Source organism: Nansenia antarctica (assembly GCF_963989245.1).
Source record: "Nansenia antarctica genome assembly, chromosome: 1".
NCBI lineage: Eukaryota > Metazoa > Chordata > Actinopteri > Argentiniformes > Microstomatidae > Nansenia > Nansenia antarctica.
Genome location: NC_137674.1, coordinates 65,961,142 through 65,976,656, shown reverse-complemented (window position 1 = coordinate 65,976,656; position 15,515 = coordinate 65,961,142). Strand labels below are relative to the sequence as shown.

General features: G+C 41.4%; 1 protein-coding gene across 2 annotated transcripts; it reads right to left on the bottom strand.

Annotated features, from left to right (window-relative positions):
- Positions 1–332: 332 nt before the first annotated feature.
- abcd4 (ATP-binding cassette, sub-family D (ALD), member 4) lies at positions 333–15,190 on the bottom strand (the record flags this gene model as incomplete). Of its 2 annotated transcripts, XM_080550550.1 has the most annotated exons (19): positions 333–598; positions 850–965; positions 1,160–1,236; positions 1,640–1,692; positions 5,058–5,107; positions 5,842–5,878; positions 6,477–6,568; positions 6,883–7,088; positions 7,488–7,577; positions 7,782–7,873; positions 8,137–8,258; positions 8,415–8,509; positions 8,744–8,794; positions 9,271–9,396; positions 11,908–12,024; positions 12,166–12,305; positions 13,899–14,026; positions 14,582–14,700; positions 15,150–15,190. In XM_080550550.1, the coding sequence occupies 19 exons, from the start codon at positions 15,188–15,190 to the stop codon at positions 530–532; spliced, it is 1,821 nt and encodes a 606-aa protein (XP_080406676.1). In that variant the 3' UTR covers positions 333–529. The 2 variants fall into 2 exon arrangements, with proteins under 2 accessions (XP_080406676.1, XP_080406677.1); XM_080550551.1 differs by lacking the exon at positions 9,271–9,396 and having other exon boundaries at positions 15,150–15,164.
- Between the last annotated feature and the right edge of the window lie 325 nt (positions 15,191–15,515).

Here is a 15,515-nt window from a genome sequence, read left to right as displayed (position 1 = left end):
AGTAGTTGTTGCACAAGATTGTATGCATGTTACTGTTCTCCTGCAATTATTGCATGATGTTGCATCCTTTAAAACCATGTTGCTTTCCTGTGTTTTATACAGACAATGAGGTGAGTAATAAATCTAAAACCATTAAGCACACAATGGAACTGAAGTTGTTAAAATCAGAAAATATTTAGATATTATTATGCCACTTCACCACCTAATTGGAAAATATTTTTTGTTAAAACCATAATAGATTGTCCAGCAGCAGCTTTTAAAATACACATTTTGTGGTACAAAAAGATATTTATTTGATATTGTAGTTGACATATCACATAAAGACACAGTACATGTACTAGTAGTATTAAATCAGGCACAGTATATTTAACCCATTAATCCATCAGAGTCCATCAGTTTTAGTCAGTTTAGGCCTATTCCATGACAGGTAAGCAGTGTTCACACTGCCAGTTAGATACGGTACTGGCCATGGCTCAGAGCAGGCTGCTGCCTCTTTGGTTGCGTGGGCATCACTTCTTGTGCAAAGTGGTCACTCCTCTTTCAGTTTGGTCAGCTCCCACCTGCCCTCACCACACAGCTTCAACAGGACGTCATGGTACTGTTGGAGAACAGAGGGGACACAGGATTGTTACAGTACACATCCCACCATCTTATGCGAATGTGAACCAAGGGTCTGATTTAATGATGGAAAAAATGATGTTAAATGTTTATACGTAGACGTTATCTACGTCTGCATATCATCATTTCCTCACATAATTTTTTTTAGGAAACACTATTTTGATAAGCTCTACACACATGAACAATTTATATGTGTACAATTTACAATGAAGTTTGGTCCAGCACATGTACCTTCTCCAGGCTGCTACGGTGGCCCAGACTGACCAGGGTCATTCCCAGCTGCTTACAGGCACGATAGAGCTGTCCCTCAGCCTCCTCTGTCAGCGCACTGGTCGCCTCATCCAACACTGCACGGTAGAAATAAACAGGAAGTCAGATTTAGCAGCACCAGCACACACAGTAAGGATTGTTCCTTGTGGGATGTGTTTATATACACAGTGGCTTCAATTCTAATCCATTTGTGATGTCCTTCAATAGGAAAATCACTGAGGCGATTCTATGCTATAGTTAGCTTAGCATTATTTCTGATGTGGGTACAGACCTGCATACTTGGGCTGCAGGTAGAAAAGCCGCGCAAAACAAAGTCTTTGCATCTCCCCTGGGGAAAGGACATCATACCTGCAGAGAGAGAGGAGGAGGGGGTAAAAGGAAGGGGTAAAAGGAGGGGGTAAAGCCATTGACAGTAGCCATAGCCACCGGCTCAAAAGAGTTACAGTAAGACATCTACAGGGTTAAAGATGGACAGCATTACAGTTATGTTAGTGTCACCTGCTGTTTTTGCTTAACTTAATGAACAGAATTAAATACAATTAAATAATAGCAGTATACTATTATCCAAGGTACTCAAATTATTCTCAGGCACAAGTGGGTGGAAAAGTAGGATCAAGAGAAGAGTTAGCGAGGAACAGATTTACCGTCACCAGACATTGACCAACCATACACTAAGATCAGGACTGCATGGTCAATTCTTATCCACTGGGTATAAAAAAAGAAAAGAAAAAAAGAACAGCTTCTCTCTTACCAGCTCCAGTCTACCTGTTCATCCAGTCCACCTGTCCTCCTCAGTAAACTAGACTAGAACATAGAGTTTATAGTTAACGCACATACAGAATGTAGACAAATTATACATAATAAAATACAGTGCCCTCCATAAGCATTTTGTCTTCTTTTAGCTCTATACTCAGTATATTTACAGTATAGTAACAGTTTGGATTTCAAATCAAACAATTACTATGGGGTCAAAGCAGAGATTCTCAGCTTTGAAGAATCTTCTCGGCTGTAAATGATGGAATGGACCAATCGATTGAGGATCTCGTGATCTTAAATGCGTTGTGTCATCTCTATAGATCAGGTGTTGCAGCATACACAAATTGACAAGGAATAGATATCCAAACACGGGTCGTAATGAGTACTATAATATTTATTTAGCCAACAGCAACTAGCTTTGTCAGCAGAGTACAAGCATTAGACGACTCATTCTGAATACAGACAGACTTAAATACCTTTCATGTTATCTCAGATGTTACGTTTGTGAATTAGCTCACCATCCCCTGCCCATCTCTGGTGCCTATGACCCTTCAAGGTTGGAGTCGGACTGTCTACGCTCCTTAAGATAAGATAACACCCTGAATCTGCCTATTTGTAGCGTCACTGCTAACAGTCATCCTGACCTTAGCCTGATACTCTGGTTAAGAGAGAGCTAAAGAGAGAGAGAGTGTGTGTGTGTGTGTGTGTGTGTGTGTGTGTGTGCATGTGTATGTACAGTGCCTTGCAAAAGTATTCACCCCCTTGGCTTTTTACCTATTTTATTACATTACAACCTGTAATTTAAACATTTTTTAAATCAGAATTTTATTTGATGAATCTGCACAAAATAGTGTTAGTTTTTAAATGAAATGAGAAATATATATATAAACTTCTGGTGCAACCAATTACCTTCAGAAGTCACATAATTAGTGAAATGAAGTCTACCTGTGTGCAATCTAAGTGTCACATGTTCTGTCAGTATATACACACCTTTTCTGAAAGGCCCCAGAGGCTGCAACACCTAAGCAAGAGGCACCACCAACCAAACACGGCCATGAAGACCAAGGAACTCTCCAAACAAGTCCGGGACAAAGTTGTTGAGAAGTACAAGTCAGGGTTGGGTTATAAAAAAATATCCAAATCTTTGATGATCCCCAGGAGCACCATCAAATCCATCATAATCAAATGGAAAGAACATGGCACCACAACAAACCTGCCAAGAGAGGGCCGCCCACCAAAACTCACGGACCGGGCAAGGGGGGCATTAATCAGAGAGGCAGCACAGAGACCAAAGGTAACCCTGGAGGAGCTGCAGAGTTCCACAGCAGAGACTGGAGTATCTGTCCATAGGACCACAATTAGCCGTACACTCCATAGAGCTGGGCTTTATCGAAGAGTGGCCAGAAGAAAGCCATTACTTTCAGCTAAGAATAAGAAGGCACGTTTTGAGTTTGCAAAAAGGCATGTCGGAGACTCCCAAAATGTATGGAGGAAGGTGCTCTGGTCACTAAAATGTAACTTTTTGGCCATCAAGGAAAACGCTATGTCTGGCGCACACCCAACACATCCCATCACCCCAAGAACACCATCCCCACAGTGAAACATGGTGGTAGCAGCATCATGCTGTGGGGCTGTTTTTCAGCAACAGGGACTGGGAAACTGGTCCGAGTCGAGGGAAAGGTGGATGGTGCTTAATACAGGGATATTCTTGAGCAAAACCTGTACCACGTTCACCTTCCAGCAGGACAACGACCCCAAGCATACTGCTAAAGCAACATTTTTTATAACACAACCCTGACTTGGACTTCTCAACAACTTTGTCTCGGACTTGTTTGGAGAGTTCCTTGGTCTTCATGGCAGTGTTTGGTTGGTGGTGCCTCTTGCTTAGGTGTTGCAGCCTCTGGGGCCTTTCAGAAAAGGTGTGTATATACTGACAGATCATGTGACACTTAGATTGCATACAAGTGGACTTCATTTCACTAATTATGTGACTTCTGAAGGTAATTGGTTGCACCAGAAGTTTTTAGGGGCTTCATAACAAAGGGGGTGAATACATATGCACATGCCAATTTTCAGTTCTTTATTTTTTTAAATTCTTTTTTTATATATATATTTCTCATTTCATTTAAAAACGAACACTATTTTGTGCAGATTCATCAAATAAAATTCTGATTAAAAAAATGTTTCAATTACAGGTTGTAATGTAATAAAATAGGTAAAAAGCCAAGGGGGGTGAATACTTTTGCAAGGCACTGTATGTGTGTGAGTGACATGAGAATTGTGTGTGTGTGTGTGTGTGTGTGTGTGTGTGTGTGTGTGTGTGTGTGTGTGTGTGTGTGTGTGTGTGTGTGTGTGTGTGTGTGTGAGTGACATGAGAATATATGTTTTAGAAAACCCCATTAGATCCAACAGCTTTAATTCAATGATCAGCTTACATTTTCTTCAGATTGGGTTCACCATTTAGAAACTACAACATTTTTAAAACATAGTCTCCCTATTTCAGGGCTCCAAAAATATAGGAAAACATTTCCAAATAAACTACTCAGTATTTGGTTGGCAATCCTTTGCATGCAACTGCTTGAAGTCTGTGACCCATTGACCCCATCAGATGCTGGATGTATTTTGTACAAACAAACTTGTTTAGAGTTTTTTTTGTTGCCTAAAATCTTCATCAGGAAATGAAATGCATGTTCAATTGGATTTAAATCTGAAGATTGACTTGGCCAGTCAAGACATTTCTGTTTTTTGGGGCCTGGGGTTATTGTCTTACTATGATGAAGCACCATCCAATGAATTTGGAGCATGTGTGTGTCCATGAGTAGACAAGATGTTTCTGTACACTTCAGAATGCATTCTGCTGCTGCTGTCAGCAGTAACATCATCAATTAAGACAAATTCTAGTGGCAGCTATACAAGCACAAACCATAGCCCCCCTCCACCATGTTCCACAGATTAGATGCTGTAAATCTTGGGCCGATCCGTTTTTCTTCAAACATTCCTCTTGATAATATTCGTCTTATCTGTCTGTAAGACTGCATTCTGCGGATGGTAGTCTGAGACTCTCAGGAACACTCTCTCATGCCTACCTCCTGGAGAGTGCTCCTGATCTGAATCGGTTTGGTGTTTTCTAAATTATGATTCTGTCATCCACTGTAGAAGTCTTCCTTGACCAGCCCCTTTGTGGTTGCTGAACTCACCAGTGCTTTCTTTCTTTTTTAATGATGTTACAAACTATTCATTTTGTTAAGTCTAAGCTTTTGGCTATGTTTCAGATTTTTCATCTTCAAAACATTGAATTAAAGATGAGAATCTCTTCTTTAACCTCATAGTAATTTCAAATCAAATTTAGAGCTGAAAGAATACAAAATGCTTTTTCTTTCCAATACTCATGGAGGACACAAGTATACACTTACCACTCCAGCTAACTCCAGATATTGAATGATTCTCTCATCGTCCACTGACCCTGCAAAGAAACAGCCCAATAACAGAGATTTAGTTTTAAGGATTAGTTTAGGTAAAATACCTTGGTAGCAGTTGATTGCACCAAGTACACAAGAGTTTTTGAATATCTACTGTATTTTCCAGACTATAAGTCACACTTCTTTTCATAGTTTGGCTGGTCCTGCGACTTATAGGTGCGACTTATATATCAAAAGATATATCATTTCATACTGACTGACATGAACCAAGGAGTAAACATTACCGTCTACAGCCGCCAGAGGGCACATATATGCTGCTCCTGTACCACTGAAGAAATTAACGAGAGCTTGGTGAACTTGCTTACTAGTAACTTGCTTGTTGGACTAGCTGGCTTGTTATGTTAATTTTGCCTATTCAGCCTCCCAGGTATGTTCTTTATGCTATTGTGTAGCTGAATAACTGTTAATGTGTTACGTTAACATACCGGACACCTATTCAGCCTATTGTTCTGTGTGCTATTGTGTAGTTGAATAACTTGCTTTTCCAGATTAAATGTCTGTTCTTGGTCTTTGATTTTGTGAAATACATTTCTAAATAAATGGGACTTATAGTCCAGTGCGACTTATATACTGTATGTTTTTTTCCTCTTCATGATGCATTTTTTGACTGACACGACTTATATTCCGGAGCGATTTATAGTCTGGAAAATACGGTAGTTGCATTACTGCAGATACTCAGATAGTATAGTAGTACATTACATGTATGTTATATAAATACCTGATGCAGGGTAAATCTCCTTCAGTGGGTAGATCACCTGTTGAAGAGAGAGAACACAATCCAGAAGTTTCCAAAGTGGCAGGCTACTGTCAAAGACTTGTTTGCGGACTTGTTTGGTGGGTCAGAAGACAATTCGAGGTTTTAAATTGGTCACCACTATCCACAAATGTTTGGTGGTTGGCAGGGTTCCCACACCTTCTGAAACATCAAATTCAAGCACCTTTCAAGGACTTTCAAGACTCAATTCCCTCAAATTCAAGGACCCAACCCATGGCATAGTTTGAGACAGATCTAGATGAGAATTTATATAATAGGAACGATCCGCTCACAGACAACAATTAAAAAGAGAGGCTTGAACACTAGATGGTCTCTTGCCTTCTCTACCACAGCACAGCAAAACAATATATTGTGAAATATGTGTAAAGTTAAGCAATACAGAGACTTATTTACTAGTTGACAAAGTAAAAAATGTTTGAATATATCCCCCCAAAAAATTTAGAGAGAGAGAGGGGAATTCAAGCACTTTCAATGACCCATGTCTATTTTCAAAAACTTTTAAGACCTTGATTTTTCTTTCTCAAATTCACAAACTTTCAAGGATTTCAAGGACCCGTGGGAGCCCTGGGTTGGGGTACCTGCTCTCGAAGGGTCCCATCGGTCAGGTAGGGCTTCTGGGGCAAGAAGAGGATCCCCCTGGGACCGAAACACGACATCATCTGGACAAAACCTGAGAACCACAGACACAACATCAATACAATAATGTGGTTACCCCAACCAAAGCGCTTTATAATGGCCTTTCTTTCACCCATCCACACACACATTCACACACCAATGGCAGCAAGCTACCATGCAAGGCGCCGGCCCACTCATTGGGTGCAGTTTGGAGTTCAATGTCTTGCCCAAGGACACCTCAAAAACATGGACAGGAGGAGCCGGGGATCTAATTCTAATTCAAATTCAAATACAATCATGCCGCAACTTTTTGTGCGAACCATCTGTTTTTCTGTGCTGGTGTAGATACTGAAACAGAGCCTCTCTCACCACTGGAGGCCTCCCAGAGACGGTTAAGGACCCTCAGGAGGGAGGTCTTCCCAGTGCCTGTGTTGCCCACCACCAGGAGGTGGGAGCCCTCGCTGATCCTCAGACTCAGGTCTTTAACCAGCAGCTCCTCAGAGAAGGGAGACTTGTAGGACAGACGCTCCAGGACGAAAGCAGTGTCTGCTGGGCCGGCGTGGACATCCAGGTCACTGTTTAGGAGGGGCAGAGATGGAGGGCTGGGATTGGTCAGAGCTAATAGAACACACAGAGTATATGCATTTTCTTTGTCTACGGGGATGGCTACAGTGTTCTAAGGCATAAACGAGAATACTGAAAGATAAAAAAATTAAAAAATAAAACATATGGGTGCATGTGCATGCAGCAGCGGGAATGGACGGTTTATTTTTCAAAACAAGAAATATTCTCAGTTGGAATAACAAATTAATTACTACGTCTAATAGTCTAAATAAAGTTTCCAAAAACGTTAACCATGTTTTTAAGTTATAGAGTGTTTGTTTACAATTGCATTGTTTACAAACAATGGAGTAAAACAAGCTTGTATTCTAAGAAAGTTACTATGAATAAATATAATTAGAAGACTGCTGTACCTGTCAAAGTCGTACGTCTCCCCTGATGTGGGCTCATAGTCACACTGCGTCCTTGAGATGTCCTCCATCACCTCCGTTAGCTCTCCAATCCTAGCCAGTACACATACAAAAATTGATGTTCAGGGAACACACACACAAACAAACACACACACACACACACACACACACAAAACGGATGTTGTCTATCATAAAAGAGCAAACAGCACTTAATTAGAATACACACACACACACACACACACACACACTAACACCCACACACAGTCTCTATGACTTGATTAATATGCATTATGGTACCTGTGGGTGTATCCCGCCACATCTGACAGAGTGGTTGACAGGTCTATTAGCTGAGTGAAGCAGTTTATCAAATAGATGCAAACAAAGGCATTCTGGGTGAAAGAAAGAAAGAGAGAGAGAGAGAGAGAGAGAGAGAGAGAGAGAGAGAGAGAGAGAGAGAGAGAGAGAGAGAGAGAGAGAGAGAGAGAGAGAGAATTGAAATTGAGATTTAAAACAGTGAGGGTAAGGTTATGGTTCAGGGTAGGCATCCCGAGGATCCCACTTAGCATCTAGCTAGCCTGCTGAGTCGTGGAACTGCACACCGCGATAGAGGAGATGGGTAAACCCACGATAAAACGCTCTGACGGACGCCTACCTTACTGATGAGGGCACTGAGCTCCCCAGGGGTGAGCCCGTCGTACACCCCAGTAAAGATGGGAATGGCGATGACGATGTAGCTGAGGATGCTCCCCAGGTAGTCAAAAGTGTTCACTCCAACTGAGAGAGAGGAGAGGGGAGAAGAAGGGTCAAAAGGAGAGGAGAGGAGAGAGGGGGCTACTGTAAATTAAGCGCATAGTACTCTTACATAAATAGCATAATAGGTTCAAATGGATATAAGTAAGCTATAGTTGTGTGTGGAGTTGTTGGCCATACTGTAAAGCCAGAGCTCCTTGTTCATCAGGCTCTTCTGGTTGTGTAGCAGAGTCTGCAATCTACGGTCAGTCCTCATGTGCTCCACTTTCCCAGCTCTGTACACAGAAACAGACATTTGGGGATTTTTTGCAAAACAGCACAAATCACGATTAGAATACATTTCAGTCCACTAAATCTAGGACTACAATTCCCTTGATGCCTAGCCACTAGGTGAAATATTTGACACAGGTGTTGTGCATAAACTATGTTTTTTTGCACTCTAGTACTATACAAGAAAAAGCAGCAAAGAAAACCAATTTATGACAATGAATGAAGTTCAACTAGCTGACCTGTAGAAGGCAGCAGACTCTGCGTTGACCCGGATCTGCATGTGCTTGAACCTGGAAGTAAATACAATGGCTCTTCTTTGACCTCTCAAGTGAATAAACATTTTGTCATAAATGTTTTGCTGACACGTTTTTTTAGATGTCCAAAACAGCTTTAGTCCAAAGTCTAGATACTTTATATCAGATACTTCCTCTTTAAATGACTATACACGCTGTGTAAATATTATGCCGCTACTATGCATTTTGTCCAGGGCCTCCTTGGAAAAATGAATCTTAATGGGGCTTACTTAAAAAAAATAATATATATATACTATACCCATTTCTGAATAAATATAAATGTAAAAAGTCTAAATATCCAATGCCTCGGTTAAAGAGGGTGCTCTTACATGTTTGCTTTTCAGGATGGGCAAACACACCTGTAACTAGACTCTAGGTATTGTTACCTAATCCAAACATATGATGCATAAAAACACACCAACTTAGAGGCATAGAGGAATATAAGTTATGGAGTGGATTTAGAATTTCCATACCTGAAGTTTCCCTCCAGTTTTTCTTGCTCAAAAAGTGTAGCAATGATAGGCCCCATTAGCACTTTGTTGACAATGGTCCCGACCACAAAGTAGCCGAAGATGCTAACAGGACCTATCCAGCCAGTGCTGGTAAGGGGGAAAGGGAGGGCGCATAAGTGAGAGACAGAACACAATCTCCTCAAATACAAAAAAAAAATTCAGACAATGTACTGGAATTAGTAACTGGCAGAGAACTCTTATCAACAACATTTCCCTTGAGTCTCTGATTAAGCTGCACTCATGTGTTCATCATGACCCTCCAGGGATTAAAGCAAAAAAAAAATTCCTGACTGAAAATTTGTTCAAGCCAAGTCATATTCTCATTTTAACCTCCACTATAACGTTAGCGTTTTAAGGGAAGAAGATTCTTTTGAACAGCTTTTCTATTGCCAGTTTGCTTTTATGTGATATCAATGCTGTTTTCAATTCATGAAATAAAATTGATACTTATTGCAAGGGTTGACTCTGACATACAAATAATCAGATAATGGGTGTGGCTTAGACAATTAGGGGGAGTGGCTTGTATGAAAGTGGGTGTGGCCTGTCGGTGGGGCCGAGCGGATTCGTAAAATATCTGAACCGTGTCTGTGGCACTTGTGGTTGCTGAGCTAAAGTCCTTTAACCTTCCTTTAACCACTAGGCCGGAAAAGCCTTCATTAAAGTGGGTGGCTGCTGCTGGCGTACGTTTGGGCCCAGGGAACGGGCATGGAAAGAGTCACAGTCACCAAACTCTACACACTCCTTGATTGTATCCCTACATTGTACCAAATCAACTTTCAGAGTCCTAGGCCATTCCTGGGAGGCCTTGCACGCGAGCTAGCGGGAACCTGTAGGGAGCTCTAATGCTTGATGTGAAGTGCCTAGTGTAAAAAGACATGTTCTCACACGTACAGGGGTACAGGGAGTACAACATGTTGCATTTTCATGCCATTAGGGTTAGGGCTTCCTAGGGTTTCCTAGGGTTAGAGATGCATTTGGACTTCTGGAGTACCTCCACTACTTTCAATGGGTTCTGAAGGTCTGAGAGCAAAGGGCTTTCTACCAGGGGTAACTAACCCTGGGTAGAACCTTGGGTTCAAATCTGGAGTGTGTGGGACCAAATGTGTAGATGTGGTGAGCTAATGAAGCTCTTTGAGATTGAGATGAGAAAAGGGCGCTTGTCTCTTTAAGGCCCAGGAGGGAGTTAGCGATTAGCGATGTTAGCTTAGCGCCAGTTTAACAGAAGTAACTTCACTTTTAACATGACTTCCCGTGGTCGCAGCGGGCTGGTTGACCGCTTAAAATGACCGTGGAGACCTGTAGACCTTATCCAGCCATAGTCTTGTGTTTCTACCCCGGGGCATAGCCGGTGTTATTCACGGACAAACACTCCGTAGTAGAGTGGTTCTAGTACACTGGACATATGTAGCCAATTGACGGAAATCCGTCGACTTGGAAAAAATGGACGGAAATCCGTCGTAGCGACGGAGAACTTTAATCCCTGACCCTCTCTCCAACATGCTTAATCATTGCCAACTTAAGTTGTGATCAGCTGCACACCTCCAGCAATCAGCTGCATATATCTCGTCCTACTCGAGTGAAGGCCCAGGACAGACTTCTCTTTCTCTTCTATTTATTCTGTAGACTGATTACAGAGGATATGACGTATGACAGGTGTGAAACAGCGACGGCAAGCGATTGAAAGTGAGGTGACATGTTCAACACTCTTAAAATGATAGTAATAACATTGTATTGTGATTTTAAACCTGAATTATATTATTTCATGTTATAAAAAGTATCAGGTTCAGTAGTGACATCTCCTGTGTGCCAGTATTTAGTGTTGTAATATGTAGTTCATATAGTGTTACTTTTGTACACAGTCTTGTACCCTTATCTTTTTTATGAAAAAAGTATATCTATGGTTGCTTTTCTGTACGGTTGATGTATCATTAAGAACACCAGGGAAGTTTCAACCAGTCAAATCTTTGTATTTAAGTGAAATCAATGATGGTACAAAGCCTTGAGGGAGGATCTCCTGTATAAATGATTACTGCTGGTACCAGCGCATCACACCAGGGTGTGGAGACTTCCTATAGGCCATCCACCTAACTGTGTGAAGTTTGGTGAGCAGTGAGCATTGTTTTGGAAAATCCATTGGTTCTGTGGCCTACTCTTGCAAACTACATTGGTAAAGGAGACAAATGCAATTGTTGCGAGAATAACGGCCCTGCTTAGTGTGAGATTACTGTTTGATTATAATCACAGAAGTAAGTATAATTTTATAATTTAAAAATTATAAAAAATAAAATAAATATAATGATCTCACATAGTATGCTGAGATCATTCCTCTAACACAATATTAGCAACTTAAATGTGTGTGTCATTGAGGTACTATACAGTAAGCCTCTCCATTAGAATTGCACAGCTGACCCCTGTTGGTTGTTTTGTGTAATAACCCCAAGAAACCGTGACACTACCGCTGCTCGTCAACTACCATGCACTACCATTGTTGAGGAATTAATATATACCGTAATGATTCACTGTCCCATTACTTATGCAGGGCACTGTATTCTGAGAAAATGTTTAAAAACAAATGTGGAACTGAATCACCAAACTGACCTATAGAAGCACTGGTAGGTGTAATAGGCCAGGGTGAAAGGTGACACGATGAGTCGACTAGCCATGGTGCTCATCTGCTTGCATAACCTCTCTGTGTCCTGGCTGATACGCTGGTCTCTACAAACAAACAAACAAACAAAAAAGGTACCTACTGTATTCTGACCAGATAAGATAAAGATCCTGGTGGACCTGAGTACATTAAGCGTGTATGGAGGATAGGGTGAGGTGACGTTAGTGTGTGTGTGTGTTTAAACGTACGGGTTGTCTATGTCCTCCCTGAGGACATTGAGTGTGTAGTAAACTCTTCCCTGGAAGTAGGCCTTGTGTAGACTCTCTGTCAGAGACTTCCTCCAGCTCACATACATCAGACTGCAGATATACTGGTCCAGACTCTTAAGCTGAGAGGAGGAGGAGAGGGAGGGAGAGGGAAAAAAATGTAAATGGACATGGACATGCAGAAGGGGTTAAGCCTACTGGGGTTAAGACTGACTGACTTCCGACCAACGAATAAGTTATTTAAAGCCTGGTACACATACATGTATAAGGATTTTCTAAATCTTAACAGATTTTTTATCTGAGAGACCCCACAGATGAAGATAAAAAAATCATGGATTGAACAGCCTTGATCGTATTGTGTGTGGTGTGTGCCGATATTCCCATTTCAGCACACCCCATACATAAAGATCTGTCGTTACGACAGTAGAGTCTCGTTCCCCCAAGCCAGAAATCTCGAGTGAACAAACGTGATCTAACGTAGTACCCTGACTGACCTGTACGAGGCAGCCATGTGCGACAGGGCAAATAAAGTGCCGAAGAACGAAAAGAAGAAGTCAGCTCGTTTCTTGACTGGCTACATTCCATCCACGTCACAATCGGACTCGGGAGCAGGGTTGCAATATGGGATTGACACTTTCCAGCTTAAAACCGCTAATTCCACCCCAAAAAACGAGCCCATCTGGCAACCCTGCTCGGTTGTTGTCGGGAGTTGCCCACACACAAGAGGACTTTTGGTCGTAAATATTGAACACGTTTAATATTTAGGATTGTCGGCCCCAACCATTTTCCGAGCAGATTGTCGGGAGAAATTGACTTTTAACACACCTCACACCACAGGATAATCTTGTAGGATAATCTTTAGAGCCATCCGATAATCGGGCGTTTTTCTGTCCTTGGTCGGAAGGGGGACAATCGGCCCAAAATCGGCCATATTATCTTATGTGTGTACCAGGCTTTAGTTATAAATGTTCAGAGAACAGCTATTTTTGGAACCCCTAGCTTTCGAGTGAGGCAACATTTTAGGGCAGGCTTTATCACACAGTGAAAGAAGAGACTGACCTGACCTCGTAAAAAAACTGTCAGTTAATGACCACATTACAGATTAGATTAGATTCAACTTTATTGTCATTGCAGAGTACAAGTACCAGACAACGAAATGCTGTTTAGCATCTAACCAGAAGTGCAAATAGTGATCTAAAACATGATAGTGATAGGTGCAGTATGGCAAGTAGAGGAATATAGAGGTATACAGGAGATAGATAGCAGTAAGCTATGTACAGATAAGGTAGCTCTGTACAGTATGGTGTATACTGATGTATAAATTAGAGGCTATATCAAAAAGAGGTATGTACAAATGTGGAAAGATTAGAACATTTAGGATAAGAGATACTACCACAATGTAGCTCCAGTATATTAGCAAACGTATTATTGATGCTCTCAGGCTATGTATACCTAAGTATCATGCAGCTTATCAATACATATTTTCATGATGTAATAATTTAATTGCCAAGCATTGCTAAATGAGGCCTTTCAGCAGGAAGTGATATCCCTGAAATCTCTAGAAATCCTCAGGTTTTGAAATTTGAAAAATGTGGGTGTAAAGAGGGTGTAAAGTCTCTTTCAGATTGATAACATCAATGTCACTTTGACTTGGCTGCATTTGGGAGGAGCCCAATGTGTTTGCAAACTAACTACCCGCACCTACATTGACTTACTGTGGAGTTAATTAGTATAAGCAGTAAAGCCAACCCAACCAGGCTCCTGAATGCACCATAGTCCTTGTCAGCCAGGACCTCATAGAACTGGCTTGGAATGACACCCACTTGGTAAATGATCAACTGTTCTGTGAAGAAAAAATGAATTGGTGCAACGTGAGAAGTGACTCCTTGTAAAAAAACAAGCCCATGTAGCTCATCCCAATGTTTGTATAGATAAGCTTGCAGTCTTGTACTACACCTGAGTGATTGATTTCAAACTAAAGGTCAATTGGAAAAACTGAGCAATAGCATAGACAAAATAGTCTCACTCTTCCATTCTCTTTTTCCTCACAACAACTGATTGGATAGGAAGGTGGAAGCAACATGGTAGTAACCTCCTCAGTTCTTTATCAGTGGATGTCCAGAACAAAGAGCGGTCTGATATAATTGAGATGGGTAATGATGATAACCTATATTGTCTATAGCCAACTTACAGTTCAAAATGTCATTTAGCAGGCACTCTTATCCTAAGTGACTTGCAATAAGTACATTTGTTTAAAGTCAGTGAAACAGCTATAGATCACAGTCATTGCAAGTAAGACTTCCTATAAATAAGTGTCAAAAGTGTATTTGTATTTTTTTTTGCGGTCATGGCATGGTTCACATGTTCATATAAACATACATGTAGTTGTGTGTAGTACCTGTGAGTGTGACGCCGAGTAGCGTCCCGAACATCAACACGTTTTGACTGGACCATGATGGGAAGAGGACCCTCTGTATGCTGCAGAATCGCTGCACAAACTTCCAGTCTAATTTTGGCCTTTATGTGAAAAAGAGAAATGTTGAAATTCAATGTTTCATTGACTCCTGGGAGGTATTCCATCAACATCGCTAAAGGAAAAGCCAGGCTTTTTTTTTTTTACAACTCTCGCGAGACTTAACAGAATACGCCTGGATTTTCCTTTAGCGACGTTGATGGAATACCCCCCCTGCACAGATTTTGGTGTGACTTACTATGAGTTTTTAAAATAACTGTAGCTACTTCTTTTTATTCTACTTCCAGGTCCAACCATTATTCATCATGTTAATTGCGTACACATTGTTCAAAAGCACACTGTGGAGGTTCTCACTGTAACACGTCCTTCTTGAATTGATGTTACATATCAACATCAGAATCACACACATACATACAATGTGGAACTATGCGTTGTGTGTTGTGTTCGTGTGTACATCAGACAGTAATTAGGTAGCATCAGAAAAATCCCTTACCTTTTGCTCCCTTTGACACCCGCTCTTGCCAATGGTGGCATCTGCACAGACCTGGGCCAGGGATGTCTCTGCAGCTATGCAAAAGCGTAATAATAACCTCACAATCGTTGTGACAACCTTGCAGCTAGATGCAGTCGGAGTTTACAAACAACGCATGGATGCAAGGGGCAAGCACTGTGTTTACAAGACCCATGTCATGTGACAGACCACGACAACGCGAGCAGGGTTGCCAGATGGTGCGGGTTCCCGCCGAATGAGCTACCTTTGATCACACATTGGGCGGTTGGGCTGGATGAATAGCATTTAGGTTGGGCTGGATGAATAGCATTTAGGCGGTATCAAAATGTCAGTGCCTGTTACAAGTTA